General features: G+C 41.6%; 1 protein-coding gene across 3 annotated transcripts; it reads left to right on the top strand.

The window, feature by feature from the left end:
* Positions 1-331: 331 nt before the first annotated feature.
* Positions 332-14,551, top strand: ZNF596 (zinc finger protein 596). 3 transcript variants are annotated; one of them, XM_061177301.1, is made up of 7 exons: positions 332-366; positions 7,465-7,681; positions 8,978-9,060; positions 10,616-10,742; positions 11,462-11,557; positions 12,433-12,524; positions 12,997-14,551. In XM_061177301.1, the coding sequence occupies exons 3-7, from the start codon at positions 9,049-9,051 to the stop codon at positions 14,257-14,259; spliced, it is 1,590 nt and encodes a 529-aa protein (XP_061033284.1). In that variant the 5' UTR covers positions 332-366; positions 7,465-7,681; positions 8,978-9,048; the 3' UTR covers positions 14,260-14,551. The 3 variants fall into 3 exon arrangements, with proteins under 3 accessions (XP_061033284.1, XP_061033282.1, XP_061033285.1); XM_061177299.1 differs by having other exon boundaries at positions 12,994-14,551; XM_061177302.1 differs by lacking the exon at positions 11,462-11,557 and having other exon boundaries at positions 12,994-14,551.
* The last annotated feature ends 2,122 nt before the right edge of the window (positions 14,552-16,673 follow it).

The following is a 16,673-nucleotide window of genomic DNA, read 5'->3' as shown; positions in this document are numbered from 1 at the left end:
GGCGCGAAAGGGGATTTCGACCTAAACCGTTTTCAACAAGTTAACAGGGAAACATCCCAGCATTCACTACGAAAGGCCTCACAGCTCTAAGCTCGTACCTGGAGTTGTCCGAAACATTTAACTTGAAGCCCCAAGGAAGCAGCCCGGCTCCCCGGACACCAGACGAATCAAACGCACCCAAACGCTGAGACTGGAGGTGTGTCTGGGCGGGGTAGAGGCCGACCTGGAAACGGCCGGGGGCGGGGCGGGAAGGCTCAGGCCTCGCCCACGCTGCTCCGCCCCGCCTCTCCCTGACTAAGGCCCCGCCCCGCTTGTGTAATTTCCTGCCGACGCGGAAGCGGATTTCGGGAGCGAAGGTCCCCTCGGGTGAGTGAGCCCCTCGGCTTTGAGAATCAGAGCTGCGCTCCACAGCCCCCTCCCGACCGCATCCTTCACACGCAGGTTCCGGGGGTCCCCGTTCTCGCCCCTCCGGCCCGCGTCGCCTTGAGACTCGGGATGCCGGGCGCTCGGCTGCCGGGTCCGAGTCCGGGTCCGAGTCCGGGTCCGAGTCCGGGTCCGGGTCCGCGTCCGTTTCCGGTCAAAATCGCTCCGAGGCCGTCCCCGTCAGGCCTTTCTGCCTTCGGTCTCTTCACCATCTCCCGGGCCGACCCGCGCCGTGTTAGGTCCCCACTCGCGACGTGGACTCTTCGCCCTTCGCGCCCCGCATCGCCCCTCTCGGCCCCTCAGGGTAGCCCGGGACGCCGCGCCCTCCCGCGGCCCTGGGACTCCACAGACCCCAGTGTTCTCCTGAGACCAGCTGCCCATCCTGGGCCTCCTGCGGCCGGGCCCTGCCGCTCGCTGCCCTTCGTGGTCACCGCCTCAGAAAGGCCCTAGAGCCCCGGGCTGGGGGCAGGGGACCAGTCCTGTCCAGTGACACCCCGTGTCCTTCTGCCCCAAATCGTATCCGCTGGCGATACCGGCCAACGTGTGTCCACATTCCCGATGTCTCACGGGAAAGTGTGCTCTTCTGGGCAGAGCATCTTTGTTCCACCCCTGTGGATGTAGAGTGGGCGGGGGAGGATGAGACAGAACAAGGAGACCGATGGAGTAAAGGAGAGTGAGGACTTGAAAAGTAAAATAGAGGAGGGAGGTAGGTGGGTGCAATGGAATTGGAAAGACAAAATACAGGTGAAAAGGAAAGTGACCTGGGCAAGAAGCAGTATGGTACATGAAAATAGACAAAAAGGAGATCAAGAGGGAGATGGCCAAGGACAGAGTAGATGAGGGGAATTTCACCAACAGTAGCGGTTGGGGAAAATAGAAGGATAGATTACAAATTCATTAGATTTTTTTTTTAATTTTGAAATTACTTTTCTTTTTAAATGTATTGTGTCAGATTCAGATCATGAGGCCTCAGTGCTTTTCCTGTCTTTATTGTATACTAAAAGTATTCTTTAGTGCTTAGTAAAGAAGTTTTACACTATTTTTCAGTGCAGTTGGTAGGGATATTGATGATTTTTGTCTTAAAAGTCAAAACCAGGTAATTTAAGCAGGTAGTCCAGTATTCAACAGCATCCTTTCTTCTGTATGTGACTTTTTAATTTATTGGTCTGTGAGCTAGTTTCCAACTAAGTATATGCTCTTTTCAAATTCCCTTTGTTTTTTTGTTTGTTTGTTTTGCAAATATTGAATGATAGGCTGGATGGTTCTAGAACTTTGTTCTCACAGATCTCATTTGTTCATGATGAATACATTATTAAGAGCTATTTCCACAGCTGAACTTTTGTGTTTTCCAATGCCGATAATTAAGTGTTCTTAATATTATATTTTTTGATATATTCATGGAAATGTATATTTTTATATTTATTATGGAAAAGAGAAATTAAATGATTTTAATCAGTATGATTAAAAACATGACAGAGGACTTGCCCTTGCTCGGGAGAATTAAATATGATCTGGAATCTTTAGGGGCAGGGGTGAGAATGGTAAGCCTTGCCACTATCCAGTCCAGACCACCCCATGCCTGTGAGGCCAGTAATGGTTACTCTCTCCTGATCACATCTCTTCCTGCCCCCAAACACACACACATAGTACAAAGGCAGCTGGTAGGGAAAGACCAAGATTTTTTAAACTAAGCACAGAGCAAAGGTATTTCTCCAATGAGGAGATGACACTTGGCTCTGGGAAGGGAGCTTGGAGGAGAAAGGGCAATGCAGTTTGGATGTTAAGGAATGGAAGAGAGCCTGGGGAGCTCAGGAATAGGAGAAAAGGAGACCTCTGCCCATCCTTACTTGGGGATCCTGTGCTCAGCAGGTACTAGAAGACACTGTGAGGATGGTGACTTGAAAGGGAGGGTCACACCAACTCACATTCCTATATCTGCCATGTGATGTGTGGGCTTTACAGTATAGAAGGGTGTATGGAGTAAAGGGCAGAGAAACTTAGCTGTTGGTCTCCATGTAGGAGTTTATCGTCCCTGCTCCCTGATAGTTCAGCAGACAGCAGAGGACTATTTTTTCCAAATGTTGAATTTCTCCCTGCATATGTGGTTGTGGCCAGGAAGGGGATAAGTTATTTGAAGACCTGAATGGCATATTCCCAACACTCAAGAGTGACTTCTTGCCTGAGAAAGACACTCAGAGGAGGAAGAAGATGAGGAGTCAGGAATAAATCTTTATCTGGAAAAGGTCATATTATCTGTTGATTGTTCTGTCCTCTCCTTCCTGAAATGCTGTTTTTAGGACGTGCTAAAATCTGACTCTCAGATATCCTGCCTAACACATTTCCTCACTCACTGATGGCCTCTCCTATCTCCAGACCAATTCTATCTCACTGTCAACCAGTGACATGGAACTTGTGAAGTGGCTCCATTTGGGGGATCATTATGAGAAATGCTGCATGCCCGGACATTGATTAGAGACAAGGACTGGGCACCACAGTGTCAGTAAGATTTGCCAGTAGGCATTGCATAGTGACCAGATCTGGATGTACTATAGACCAAGATTAAAGAAATTGCACACATTAGTACTGAATTAATGTCAGGAATACCTAAAAAATCATGGAGAAGGGGAAATTTGTTCTACCTGATTTTGTAATACATTTGAAGCTTAACAAAGTGAATCTGTGTATTTGGCCTCAAAATATTAATGATTTGCAATAGAAGGGAGAGATTAGAAACTTAGCCATGACAAATTAAGGTGGCATTTTATCCACATCGTGTAGTATATTTTATTCCGTAATTGTTTAAAAATAGAATCAACCCAAATGTCTAACAGTAAGAGGATTTTAACACTGTTCACATCACATCCGTCCCAGGGAGACTTTGGTGTTCATGGATTTGTAAAGAATTGACGTTTCTGCAGATATTTGAGGGTTCCTCCTCTTTGGGTATGTTGGGGTTTCATTGCTGGGCCAAGAGATGGTACGTTTCATTTTGTAATAGATTCTGGCACGATCCCCCGTACACACATAATACACAACTGTAAAGAAATCCTCATCCATCATCAACTCCTGAGGTTTCCCCCATACTTTAACCAGGATTCATTTTAAATTTATTTATTTATTTATTTTTGGCTGCGTTGGGTCTTTGTTGCTGTGCGCGGGCTCTCTAGTTGCGGCGAGCGGGGGCTACTCTTCGTTGCGGTGCGCGGGCTTCTCATTGCGGTGGCTTCTCTTGTTGTGGAGCACAGGCTCTAGGAGCACGGGCTTCAGTAGTTGCGGCACGCGGGCTCAGTAGTTGTGGCTCGTGGGCTCTAGACGCAGGCTTAGTAGTTGTGGCGCACGGGCTCAGTTGCTCCGCGGCATGTGGGATCTTCCCGGACCAGGGCTTGAACCCGTGTCCCCTGCATTGGCAGGCGGATTCTTAACCACTGCGCCACAAGGGAAGCCCCTCATTTTATTTATATATATATGTGGTTGTAGATTTGGATAAAATGACAACTGTTTTTAATTTCCATTTTCCTAATTACTTAAGAGACTGAATGAATGTTGTTCTTTATAGACATGTATATGTAAAATGAATTTTTCTACTTATTTTTCTGCTTATATTTTATAGTTTATAGTTTAATTATACACACACACATATGTGCACACTTTGGTCTGATAACGTTGGTGAAGTGAAACCAAAATCCTTCCTTCATAGCCTTTGCTTTTTTTTCTTTCCTTTGTAAGGTGTCACCTATTTCATAGTATAAAATATTATGTTCATTTAGTCATAATATATTGTTTGTTTCAACTATTTAATTTGAATTATTTTAAAGTTTCACATAATATAGGTTCAGATGTAATTTGACCTATTTTTTTTCCCTTTTCACAATTATTTTGGCTGTATCCTCATCCCAAATCAAAATTGAGACAAAATTGACTTTTAGGATAATTCTCATTTTTTATGTGAAATATCACATATGACTTTGGGGGTGGGGTATACTTGATTTACAATGTTGTGTTTCAGATGTACAGCAAAGTGGTTCAGTTATACATTTACACATATATATTCTTTTTTATGTTGTTGTTTTTTTTTTAATTAATAGCTACTCTATTTATTTATTTATTTATATTTATTTTTAGCTGTGTTGGGTCTTCGTTTCGTGCGAGGGCTTTCTCTAGTTGCGGCAAGCGGGGGCCACTCTTCATCGTGGTGCGGGGGCCACTCTTCATCGCGGTGCGCGGGCCTCTCACTATCGCGGCCCCTCCCATTGCGGGGCACAGGCTCCAGACGCGCAGGCTCAGCAGTTGTGGCTCACGGGCCCAGTTGCTCCGCGGCATGTGGGATCCTCCCAGACCAGGGCTCGAACCCGTGTCCCCTGCATTAGCAGGCAGACTCTCAACCACTGCGCCACCAGGGAAGCCCTATACATTCTTTTTTAGATTCTGCATATGACTTTTAAATTTGAGTCGCACCAAATTTCTGCAGTCACTGAGACATTTTTGTCACCATGTCCTCTAAGAATTTGGTTTGGCAGGCTTTGTTCATGTCGTATTTATGTCCTCAAAAAGTTTTAAAATTTCTTTACATGGGTTTGCAAATTTATTTCAAGTGAGTCATAATATTTTGCTGTTGTACATAGAGACTGGCTTTTGTGTGTTTACTTAGTTTGTAAATTATTGTTACTAAATAGGAAATATTGATTTCAGTATATTAAGATTGGATTTGTTCTCTTTAAAAAATATTAGGTATGATAGTTAAAATGGATTCTCCTATTTTTTTTTGTTTGAAATCATATCTTCTGAGAATCAATACAGTTTCAGCTCTTTGATGCTATTTTTGAATTTCCTCTCCTTTCCTCTCTTTTCTTGGTTCTGATTCAAGCACCCAGTGCACTGATTTCTAGGATATTTCCTACTTCTATTTCCTTCTGATAATTTTTGAATAAATTAGACAGACCTCAGACAGGCCATCTTTATCCTGTGCCCAACCAAATAAGTTTAGTTCTCTGCTAACCTGTCTTTAGGTTTATATAGTAACACCGTATTGTAACTTAATATTTATGTTTATTAAATTGTAAATGCATTAAGGGGAGGAGCTAATCATGTCATTGTTTTGCTTTACTGTATGCCCAGCCCATAGCACTAAGTCTGACTTGTAATCGGTGCCCAGCAGTAACTGAGAAACAACAAAAAATTGTTTTATGTTTCCTTTTCTTTTTCTCTCATATCCTTCCACCTCCCCCACCATAATTTCACTACCCACACCCTGTGCCAGACAACCATCATCTAATTCTTAAAACTCATTAAACCTTTCTGAATTACTTAACTCCATTCTTCAACAAAAGGCTCATGTACAAACACAAGTCTTCCTGTCACTTTCTTGCTTTCATTTCTCCAGTGAATTCCCACTAGCTTTAGAAGAAGGACCAATCCAATTACAGTGGCCTTTAGGCCCTGAAATCTACTTGCCTGACACCCTCTCCAGGTCTTCCTGTCACTCAACTGCCTTCCAGTGTGTTCTCATTTCCTGGGGTACAGCACATTCTGTGATGTGTCCATGATTTTATACTTGTTCCTTCATCAGAAAGAAAAAGCAAACTTCTGAACCTATTTCCGTCTCTGCAAAACTCCCTCAGACTTTTTGCCCAACTGAATTTTTAAGGTGTCATAAATAATGTGTGCGTTTCTAGAGAGCTTCCCCACCTCCAAAAATGAAATACTTTAGTATATGGTCACAGAGTATCCTTGTCATTATTTCTTTTTTGTTTTTTTTGTTTTTTTTCATTATTTCTTTCATCTCTTCTAAGCTCGTATTTAACTCCATAATGACAAATGATCTCTCTGCTTTATTCATCAGTATGATTTCACTCCCTGCTACAGTCTTGGCCCTGAGTTGACATGAAACATATTCATTTATGGCAAAAGGAGATCATCACTTGCCTCAAATATGTTGCAGTAAATAGGCTGAAAAGACATAGACCATCTCAGAAATACATGAAAATCAAATAGTTGATATAGTTTATTATAAAAGTAATACATACTAAATCCTTTTTTTACTGTCAGAAGAGTATAATTTTAAAAAAGAAAATTACAAAGAATTTCTTATGGGATCAAGTATTTCTTATGCCTATACCTAATATGAAAATATATTGCTTGATTTTCCTTCAGAAATAATATCCTTCTATAAAGTAATGTCTTAAGATTTTTAAATGTTTTATTTCCTTTTTAATATCAGTTTTTAAAAATATGCTACTTAGATGGGAATTCCCTGGTGGTCTAGTGGTTAGGATTCAGGCTGTCACTGCCATGGCTCGGGTTCAATCCCTGGTCGGGGAACTGAGATCCTGCAAGCCCCACGGCACAGCCCCACCCTCCAAAAAAAATCCTATTTAGAGAATGGTGGTTTCCAGGCATTGGGAGGAGGGGGGAATAGGGAGTAGTTGTTTAATGGGTACAGTTTCAGTTTTACAAAATGAAGAGAGTGTTGGAGATGGATGGCAGTGATGGTTGCACAATATTATGAATGTATTTAACATCACTGAGCTATATACTTAAAAATGACTAAGATGGTAAATGTTATGTGTATTTTACCACAATAAAAAAAATTAAATTCTGTCTACAATAAAATCAATCCTGAAACTGATCATTTATTCTGGAAGTCCTTAATATTTTGAGGATTGTAGGGTTTTGCAGTTTTTAGGACATGAGCTAGATCTGACTTGAAGAGACCTAACACTGGATGAGCTTTTTCTCACTTGGCAGTAAAAATGAAAGATATTTTCCTTCGGTAGATATTTATTCAGCACAAACACTTACACTTCTGTAGAGTCACACTTATGTCCACAGCCTGAGAAAATGTTGGTAGATTACAAATCCTCCTACAAATAAAAATAGAGAGCAGGAAGGGGTCTCTTGGCTGCAGATTCTCAGTACTGCCCTGAACAACCAAAATCCATAAAACACTGAAGTTTCTGAGAAAAGGCATGAAGTTTGCTTTTGAGACTTTTAGAAGAAGCAGAATTAAAGGATATAATTTGTTGTCCTTAATTTCATCTACAGGGTTTACCTAAAGAGGCATTTCTTGATACATTTATCTCGATTGGGACCCAAGTTAATCAGATTTGTCCTTTGGATTACAAAACTGCATTAAAAGAGAGTTCACCATCAAAATGATGCATTTTCTAGAAAGAGAAAGAAGCTCTGAACTCTGGAATGTTGTGTCAGCATCCTCAATAAATATTTGGTTTCACTGGATTTTCCGTCTGTTTGGGTTCTGGTGAGTACTGGAGATCATTTTCACCAGGAGGGATGGCCCTCCTTTATTTTGTAAATGATTTTTTGTGAGAAGTGTTCATTTTGGTAGGAATTCAGTGACAGGATCTCTGAGGAACTGACATTCAAACAGATTGAAGGAAATAAGTATGGGGTAGGAAATTGTGTTTGTGGATTTGAGTAGACATGAAGGATAATAGTGAACAGTGTAGAAGTAATAGCAATGCTAAATTGTATTTGCGATGTTCTGAGAGAGCATATAAAATGTCAACCCTTGGATGTCTGGTGGAGACATTGAAAAGTTTAGAGACTAGATAAAGAGTAATATTTGGGGAAAGGGGGAGATAATGTCCTGAGATCTATTTCCTTTCTAGTGTATGTTAGTTTCAAAAAAAAAAAAAAAAAGCAAACTCAGAAATGGAATTCAGATATGAGTTTTGTCACTTTCAATTTAGAAAAAGCAATGGAAGAAATGGAAGCAATTGAATAAATATGTGGGCATACCTGGGCAGTGTACATAAGTAGAGAAGGATGAAGGAGTAGGATGGAGTCTTGAGATCTTCCAACAATATTGTTTGCAAGTTCTTGGCAAGTGATAAGGAGTTAGAATGACCAGATTCCTTTGAAGACTGTAGACTGAGATGTTAGAGAAACCTATGAAAAAGTATGTTCCTAAAAAGAGGTCATGTTATACTTTTTATTAAGCTCTAGGTAAAAGCCTGAGGCACATATGTTGGATTTATTTATGCAGATATTATCAGTACGATAAGTCAAGTGGTGACTGGGATGTGAGGATTCGGCAACTGCACCTTCATCTTTTAGTTTGATTGTAAAGGCAAGAAGGGAAAAGTAGGGATGGATTGAGGCACCAGAGGGCTGGAATGGAGCTGGAGAAACTGCTAGTGCACGGAGTAAGAATGATTCAACCTGAGAAGTTCCACGGTGGTTACTAGAGGTGGGGACACATGTGGCATGAATCGGGGATCCCTATAGATTTTAGGAGGGGATTGGACAGTTCTGAACACCAGGGGTTAATTAGCATACAAAACTCAATGGTTTTTCACATTCTGCTCTCTAAATTGAAGGTATTTGTATCTTCTTTACTAGCAACAATAGTCATAGCCTTCTTGCGTTTGATCCTGGTAGAGGAGAACTCTAGCCCTATTTCTCTTAGAGCACACTGCATGTTTCTTTTGGTTGTCCAGGGGGCTACTTCCAGGTGAAGCATTGGGGCTTCATGATAAGTGAATATGGAGGTTGTGAACAGCTAGAGTCTAATGACTTTTTTCTTCTTCCTCAGCTTTGCCTCCTGTTGCTTGGACTGTGTGTAAGTGAAAACCCAGAAGTCAGCTGGCAGCTGAGCTAGTTACAATGGAATCACAGGTAAGTAGGAAATTACTCTTTCTACTGAAATTGCATCTCTATTTTCAGTATATGGACATATTTCTCCTACAGGCACACATGTTCTAAGCACACTCGAGAGATTTTTCAAGGATCTGAGCTTCAGTTAAGTTTCCCCAGAATTCTGGAATGGTCATGTTGGATCAAGGACGCATCAAGTGGTAACTCCTTCCCAACATCACACTAAGATATTCCAGTCTCTGTTAATGCTGTGTATTCATAGAAGAGATGAGAGAGGTTTTCTTTTTCTCATCTAGCCCATGGCCTAGTTGGCAAAAAAAAAAATAGTCATTAACCACTTTATTAACTGTAATGAGCTTAGGATTGAGGTGAATACTGGTGATGAAGATGAGTGAGGAGGAAAACATTACAAACCAATAGAGAGGCAGATGTTCCCACAGGTGAGGTCCGTCAATCCAGTGTTACAGGTGCTGGGGGGAGTCTCAGAGCCTCTGGCTTGAGCTGCTGAATCATTTATCCTTCATAATGAACACCTCAGTTTTGTAGAGATGAAAGCCTACACCTTCTGATCCCAAGACCTGTTTGAATTCTAGTCAGTTGTGCAGAATCCTGGATGTTGCTTCAGTATTCTCTGCCATTTCATGAATAATAAACCTAAAAGTTATATTTAAGAAATATTTGCTAGATAGTTAGTACTTTACACATTAGCTCATTAGATCTTTCAGAACTCATAACAGATTATTAAACCTTTTCACTGATGAAGAAACTGAGACCATAAAGGGGAATAATCTAACCATAGCCATACTTTTTTTTTTTTTAATATATTTTTGGCTGCGTTGGGTCTTCGTTGCTGCACGTGGGCTTTCTCTAGTTGCGGCGAGCAGGGGCTACTCTTCATTGTGGTGCGCGGGCTTCTCATTGCAGTGACTACTCTTGTTGTAGAGCATGGGTTCTAGGTGCGCAGGCTTTAGTAGTTGTGGCATGCAGGCTCAGTAGTTGTGGCACGCGGGCTGTAGAGCACAGGCTCAGTAGTTGTGGCGCACGGGCTTGGTTGCTCCACGGCATGTGGGATCTTCCCAGACCAGGAATCAAACCCGTATTCCCTGCATTGGTAGGCAGATTCTTAACCACTGCGCCACCAGGGAAATCCCACCATAGTCATGCTTTAAAAGTGGCATATCATGGATACTTCACCCCTTGTGAGAAGTCTTTAAAAGATTTACTTGAAATTGGTTGAGAAGACTGTTTTCGATATAAGTTTTCAAGTGGAAATGTTATAATCATGATCTGGAAGTCATAATTACAAATTTATTGGGAAATCTCCAGGGTATATTACACCACACCTCATGTGTTATATCTCTTTATAATGAAGTTTTATGTATCTAGAGTGTGTATGTCTCTGTAGGTATATCTGGAAGTCAGATGTTCATGTCAACACTGAGAATGATGTGATTGGACCCAAAATACTGTTTGAGATTTCTGTACACTCGACCCCCACCTCCTTAGTGCTTGACACCTGTACCATCCTCCCCTGGCAGAGATGGCCCTGTCTGAAACAATGTCCATAATATTTTAGGAATCAGTGACCTTCAAGGATGTAGCTGTAGACTTCACCCAGGAAGAGTGGGCCCTACTGGACACATCCCAGAAGAAACTATTCAGAGATGTGATGCTAGAGAACATCAGTCATCTGGTCTCAGTTGGTGAGTCTCTTACGCTTTATTATGTATGTATTCATTCATTCAACAAGTATGGAGAAAAACTTGCCCATTTCTTACTCCAAACTCTGTCTTGATCCTTTCATAACTCTCACAACTACCTTATCACAGTTTTCTTTACTTCTTGCTTACATTTAGTTTGTCAATCCCATTACAGTGTAATCTTCTTGACATAATTTTGTGTCTTTCTTGCTACTCAGTCTCTGATGCTCAAACAGTGGTGGGAACTATTTTTGTATTGGTGAGTAAATGTATTGATTTTTTTAAATTTATTTCTCAGCAAGGACTGGTTTGATCAGATCACAGTGTTAAAAATAACAGATATATTGTTTTCCACATAGAACTTAGATTTTTGTGGTGTATTTATTGGAAGTTATATTCATTGGATTGTTTTTGGAGGCTGTATTTTTTGGATTCTTTTTGGATATAATATTAAAACACCGTAGAATGAAAATATTGCAGATTCCACAGTCTGTCTTTGAACTTGGGCATGGGCATTAGCTGTGATAGGTCCTTAATGTCCTTGGGAACAAGTTCAAGAGCTATCATTTTGCTGGTCAAAGAGTATACATGTTGTTTTCAATGTACTCTTCTCTGTGCTGACCCTCAGAGGTTATTGTATTCTTCCTCATTAGTCTGCCCTGTACTGATGCACTGTTATGAGCACAAAACTCAAAATCCACATATCTTTCTCCTACAAACAGGCAATCAGCTCTACAAATCAGATGTGATTTCCCATTTGGAGCAAGGAGAGCAACTTTCAAGAGAAGGGTTAGGTTTTCTGCAAGGCCAGAGTCCAGGTGAGATCCAAGAAGCTGTGCTTCAATAGGAGGAGGAGCCTGGTCAGTGAGTGAATAGGCCCTAAGAAATATCACATGAAGATATCTAAGTTTAGTGATATTTTTAAAATTTAGACAATATCATAGGAGAAAAATTTTTCAGATGATGTCATACCTTGCAGGTATCAAGTTTCTATTCACGTGTCATTCTGCCTTTGTCTTTGGCTTTAGGCAAGGTGAAATTTATATACTCACTGGAGTTAATAAACATTCACAAAAAATCCCTTTTCATGGTCCTGTTCTATGAATAAGATCTTCTCTTTTCCTCCTTAACTTGCCGTCTTCTTTTTTTTTTCTTCCTCTTAAGTGTATGTTTGTTTATTGGCTGCCCCAGGTCTTCGTTGTGGCACATGGGTTCTTCGTTGTGGCATGCGGGCTTCTCTAGTTGTGGCATGTGGGCTCAGTAGTTGTGGCTCCCAGTCTCTCTAGTTGTGGTGCGGGCTCTAGAGTGCGTGGGCTCAGTAGTTGTGGTGCACAGGCTTAGTTGCCCTGTGGCATGTGGGATCTTAGTTTCCCCGACCAGGGATCAAACCTGCATCCCCTGCGTTGGAAGGCAGATTCTTAACCACTGGACCACCAGGGAAGTCCCCACCATCTTCATTTTATTTTTCTCATATTTCAGTCCTGAGAATGACAATTGTTATAGTCCTATAATGTGTTTCTTCTCTTTAGAATATTCCTTAATTTGATGTTCTTTCGTTTTTTCTCTTCAGACTATTCCTTAATTTGACATTCTTTCCCATCTGTGTGTCAGTATTTGAAACATACACAAATGGGCATTGGGTCTCTTCACCATTTTAATTCCTAATACCACTATAGAGATTTATTTTTTCCAGTCATTTCAGGTAGAGAAGATGATCTGAGAAAACAAGAAATGATATCCATGCAGCATATCTACAAGAAGGACACATCTGTAATCAGTGCAATGGTAAGCTTCACGGGTGTAAACGTGTTCTTCCAAATGAAGACCTAGGAATTGAATAAGTTGGGAATTTGGCACACTTACCTGATTTAAGTTGGGATCATGGGCTCCCACAGGAGAAAATTTTAGTTAGTTTGGTTTTAGGGAAGAAACATTAACCTGTAGTCAAAACCATAACTTGAGGTCTTATATAAACAGACAATTATATAATCATGGCTTATATTCCTAATCACTGAAACATAATAATGTCTTTAACATCTGTATAAACAGATGTCTCTGCAGTTGGGTTACTACAAAAGATAAAATCTATGCTTGCAAGAGAGTAATGTCCCATGTTTATGTAAATAACATAGGGACAATTTTAACTGGAGTCTGTCACTGAATGATTACTCTAGAATTTATATGTAGAGGAATGAATGAAGGAATGAATAAATGTGGGCAAAACTGTAACAGTCTCTCATTTCCTTTCAAAAAGCAGAGATCTCACAGTCAAGAGGATCCTTTGGAATGCAATGATTTCAGAGAAAAGTTTACTGAAATCTTAACATTGGCTCAATATGTGATACCTCAAGTGGGAAAGAAACCCTTTATCAGCCAAGATTTTGGAAAAGCCATCAGTTACTTGTCATCCTTTAATATACATAAGCACATTCATGCTAGAAGTAAATCATATGAATGTCATCAACGTACGAATGCCTTTATTCAAAGTTCTGCCCTTAGGCAGCACAATAATACTCAAACTGGAGAGAAAACATTTGAATGTCATGTATGTAGGAAAGCCTTCAGTAAAAGTTCTAACCTTAGACGACATGAGATGATTCACACTGGAGTGAAACCACATGGATGTCATCTGTGTGGGAAATCCTTTACTCATTGTTCTGACCTTAGAAAACATGAAAGAATTCACACTGGAGAGAAATTATATGGATGTCATCTGTGTGGGAAAGCCTTCAGTAAAAGTTATAACCTTAGGCGACATGAGATGATTCACACTAGAGAGAAACCAAATGAATGTCATCTGTGTGGGAAAGCCTTCACTCATTGTTCTGACCTTAGAAAACATGAGAGAACTCACTTTGGAGAGAAACCATATGGATGCCATCTATGTGGGAAGACATTCAGTAAAACTTCTTACCTTAGACAACATGAGAGAACTCACAATGGAGAGAAACCATATGAATGTCTTCTATGTGGGAAGGCCTTCACTCATTGTTCTCACCTTAGAAAACATGAGAGAACTCACACTGGAGAGAAACCATATGAATGTCATCTATGTGGAAAAGCCTTCACTGAGTCTTCTGTCCTTAGACGACATGAGAGAACTCACACTGGAGAGAAACCATATGAATGTCATCTGTGTTGGAAAGCCTTCACTGATTCCTCTGTCCTTAAGCGACATGAGAGAACTCACACTGGAGAAAAACCATATGAATGTCACCTATGTGGGAAAGCCTTCAATCACTCTTCTGTCCTTAGACGACACGAAAGAACTCACACTGGTGAGAAACCATATGAATGCAATATATGTGGGAAAGCCTTCAATAGAAGTTATAACTTTAGATTGCATAAGAGAATTCACACTGGAGAAAAACCGCATAAATGTTATCTATGTGGGAAAGCCTTCAGTAAATATTTTAACCTTAGACAACACGAGAGAACTCATGCTGTAAAGGTAATAAATGTGGAAGATCCACCACCCATAGCTTCAAAGTATAAACACTATTGTGGACTCACACAGTGAAGAAATACTATGTTTATATTCAGTGTATAAGAGCCTTTATTCGTCCTTATTACTCCACTCAACTAAAGTTCATTCAAAGTGGACAGAATCCATATGTATGTCACCTATATAACAAAACATTTAGCAGTGGACTCAGATGGGAGAACTGAAACTGCAAATGGAATGAATGGGGAAGAATCTTCATCCTCAGCTGTAACTGTTAAACTAAATGGATAAATCACATGTCAGAGAAATTCTATGTCTGTAATCAGTGTGGAAATGCCTTGAGTTATAAGTTATCCTTTAAATAAATAAGTAAACTGCACAAGAGAGAAATTCTAGACCTGTAATCACTGTGCACTCTCGTTTAACTTAGCACCACCCTTAGCATTCATGAGAGGATTCAGTGTCAGGTAACTGCTAAAAAAAGAAATAAGTGGGAACAAATTAGGACATGAAGGAGATTGAAGACATTTGGAATATCCCATTTCTGGAATGCCAGGGCCAGTCACCTTTCCTAGCCAGGGCTCGGGGTGCCAACTAAAAATTGGCACATGTCATCTGCCTCTATAAGGACTAAGTCACAGACCGCTACAGCTGCTGACCTTCAACAAACCCTGAAAGGAGATCAGGATGGAGATGAGGAAGGAGGCACTCTGTGTTCTGGGGAAAACTGGCAGAACAGGTCTTCAGATAGTTAGCTGTTCTGCTCCTTGTGATGAGCAGCAAGCCTCTGCCAGAAGGTGTGCTTGACTGCACACACCCCCTTCACTGCAATCCTTTATAACACTGACCTTCCCCTACTTCTCTGGAGCGGTTTCTCAGAGCTATCTGAAGTGCTGTCTCCTGGGCTATTGTCCTAATTTTGCCCCAAATAACACAGCTCACAACTCTCACCTTGTGCATTTTTTTTCCAGTAGACAGGGGCTTCCCAGAAGCAGTGACCGCGAAGGGGAGACCTGTGGAGGTACAGGGCCCAGCTCCATGAAGACAAGGATGAGGAGGTTAGTCCTCTCCCGAGGACTGAGGTCTGCAGAATCCCAGGGCCAGGGAGGGCGTGGCGTCCTGGGGCTGCGTTGAGGGCCAGGATCGGTGATGGGAGGCGAAGGGTGAGAGTCCATGTCCTGAGTGAGGACCTGGCACAGCACGAGGCAGGAGACGGTAAAGAGACCAAATGCGGGAAGGTCGGCAAGGACCTCGGAGTGCTTTTAAGCAGAAAAGGAAATGACCCGAACTCTGCTGCCTGGCCTCCGGGCGTTTCAGGATGAGGCATTTTCCCTGAGGGCGGGACAAGGGGGTGCAGTGCCTGTGACAACTCCAGGGACCCACAGACCCAGGGGTTAGACACTTCAGACACGCCCTCTTGTCATAGGAGTCAAGCACTATACTTCTGCCTCTACAAACTGTCCATTCCCCCAACCCACCTTCCACGTCAAAGCTTCTGTGTTCATGTTTACATGCAGTGGGTGTCTGAGTGACGACAGTGTCTCCCCACCACATCTCTGAGACTCTATTTCCTTATGTGGGAATTAAGTCCAATGAAAGCTGAAGGGTAAAAGGAAGTGACAGTGCTTTGAAGTATAATTTAATTGGTTTTCTTTACTATTACTAGAATTAAATTTTTTTCCCAGGTATTCCTTTGCAAAGCCCCCTCATTAAAGAACTACTCCTTTGGGGGGAGAGATTCAGCCATACCTAACACATCTTGATGAGAGTCAGTCGGATGGCCTGAAAAAGATGTGGCCTCTCTAAAACATAACGCAGTGCACATAAGGGAACCTATTTCCACATTCCTGGGGTGGCGGGGGGACTTTCCTCCTCAAGGTACCCCTGGTCCTAGTACATGTGACCATCAAGTGACCTCAGGGTACTCACATGTAAGGGACCCTCAGCTTGAGATGTTTGCTGTGAGTTAAAGTACAGAACCCTGGTGAAATGAAGCAGTTCATATGTTTGGTTTAGACAGATACAATAAGGGAGATTCCAATTCCCCTTCATGGGGACATGAGCACATTAGGGGAGTTAGTGAATTGGGTGTTTCCCAGTGTTGAAAACGTTTGCAAGGCTTTTGTCCTACTGAGATTCTGCTGAGATCATCAGGATGCTTGTGCAGCAACTCTTGTCTCATTTTTTTCATGATGAATTGTACGTTTATTTTAATATTCTAACAATGCCATGTTGGAAGTGAAGAAAACACAGCCATCCAGGAGTGGAAAGTGGGGAATGAAGAACATAAACACAATGAGTGTTGGCTGATAACGTTCACAACCAGCCTCAGATACACACTTTAGAGGTCCCAGAGCCCCCATCATAGGGAATCACAAGTCATTTCCAAAGACAGACCTTCGTGAACAGGGCAACACAGAAATACCCACATACCCCATATTGCTGTGGTTCTCCACCACCACATCTGTCCAGGGGCCTCTGAGAAAGGA

The sequence above is a fragment of the Eubalaena glacialis genome, chromosome 20 (genome assembly GCF_028564815.1).
Source record: "Eubalaena glacialis isolate mEubGla1 chromosome 20, mEubGla1.1.hap2.+ XY, whole genome shotgun sequence".
NCBI lineage: Eukaryota > Metazoa > Chordata > Mammalia > Artiodactyla > Balaenidae > Eubalaena > Eubalaena glacialis.
Note: the sequence above shows the minus strand (reverse complement) of the source record. Positions and strands in the feature narration are given on the sequence as shown.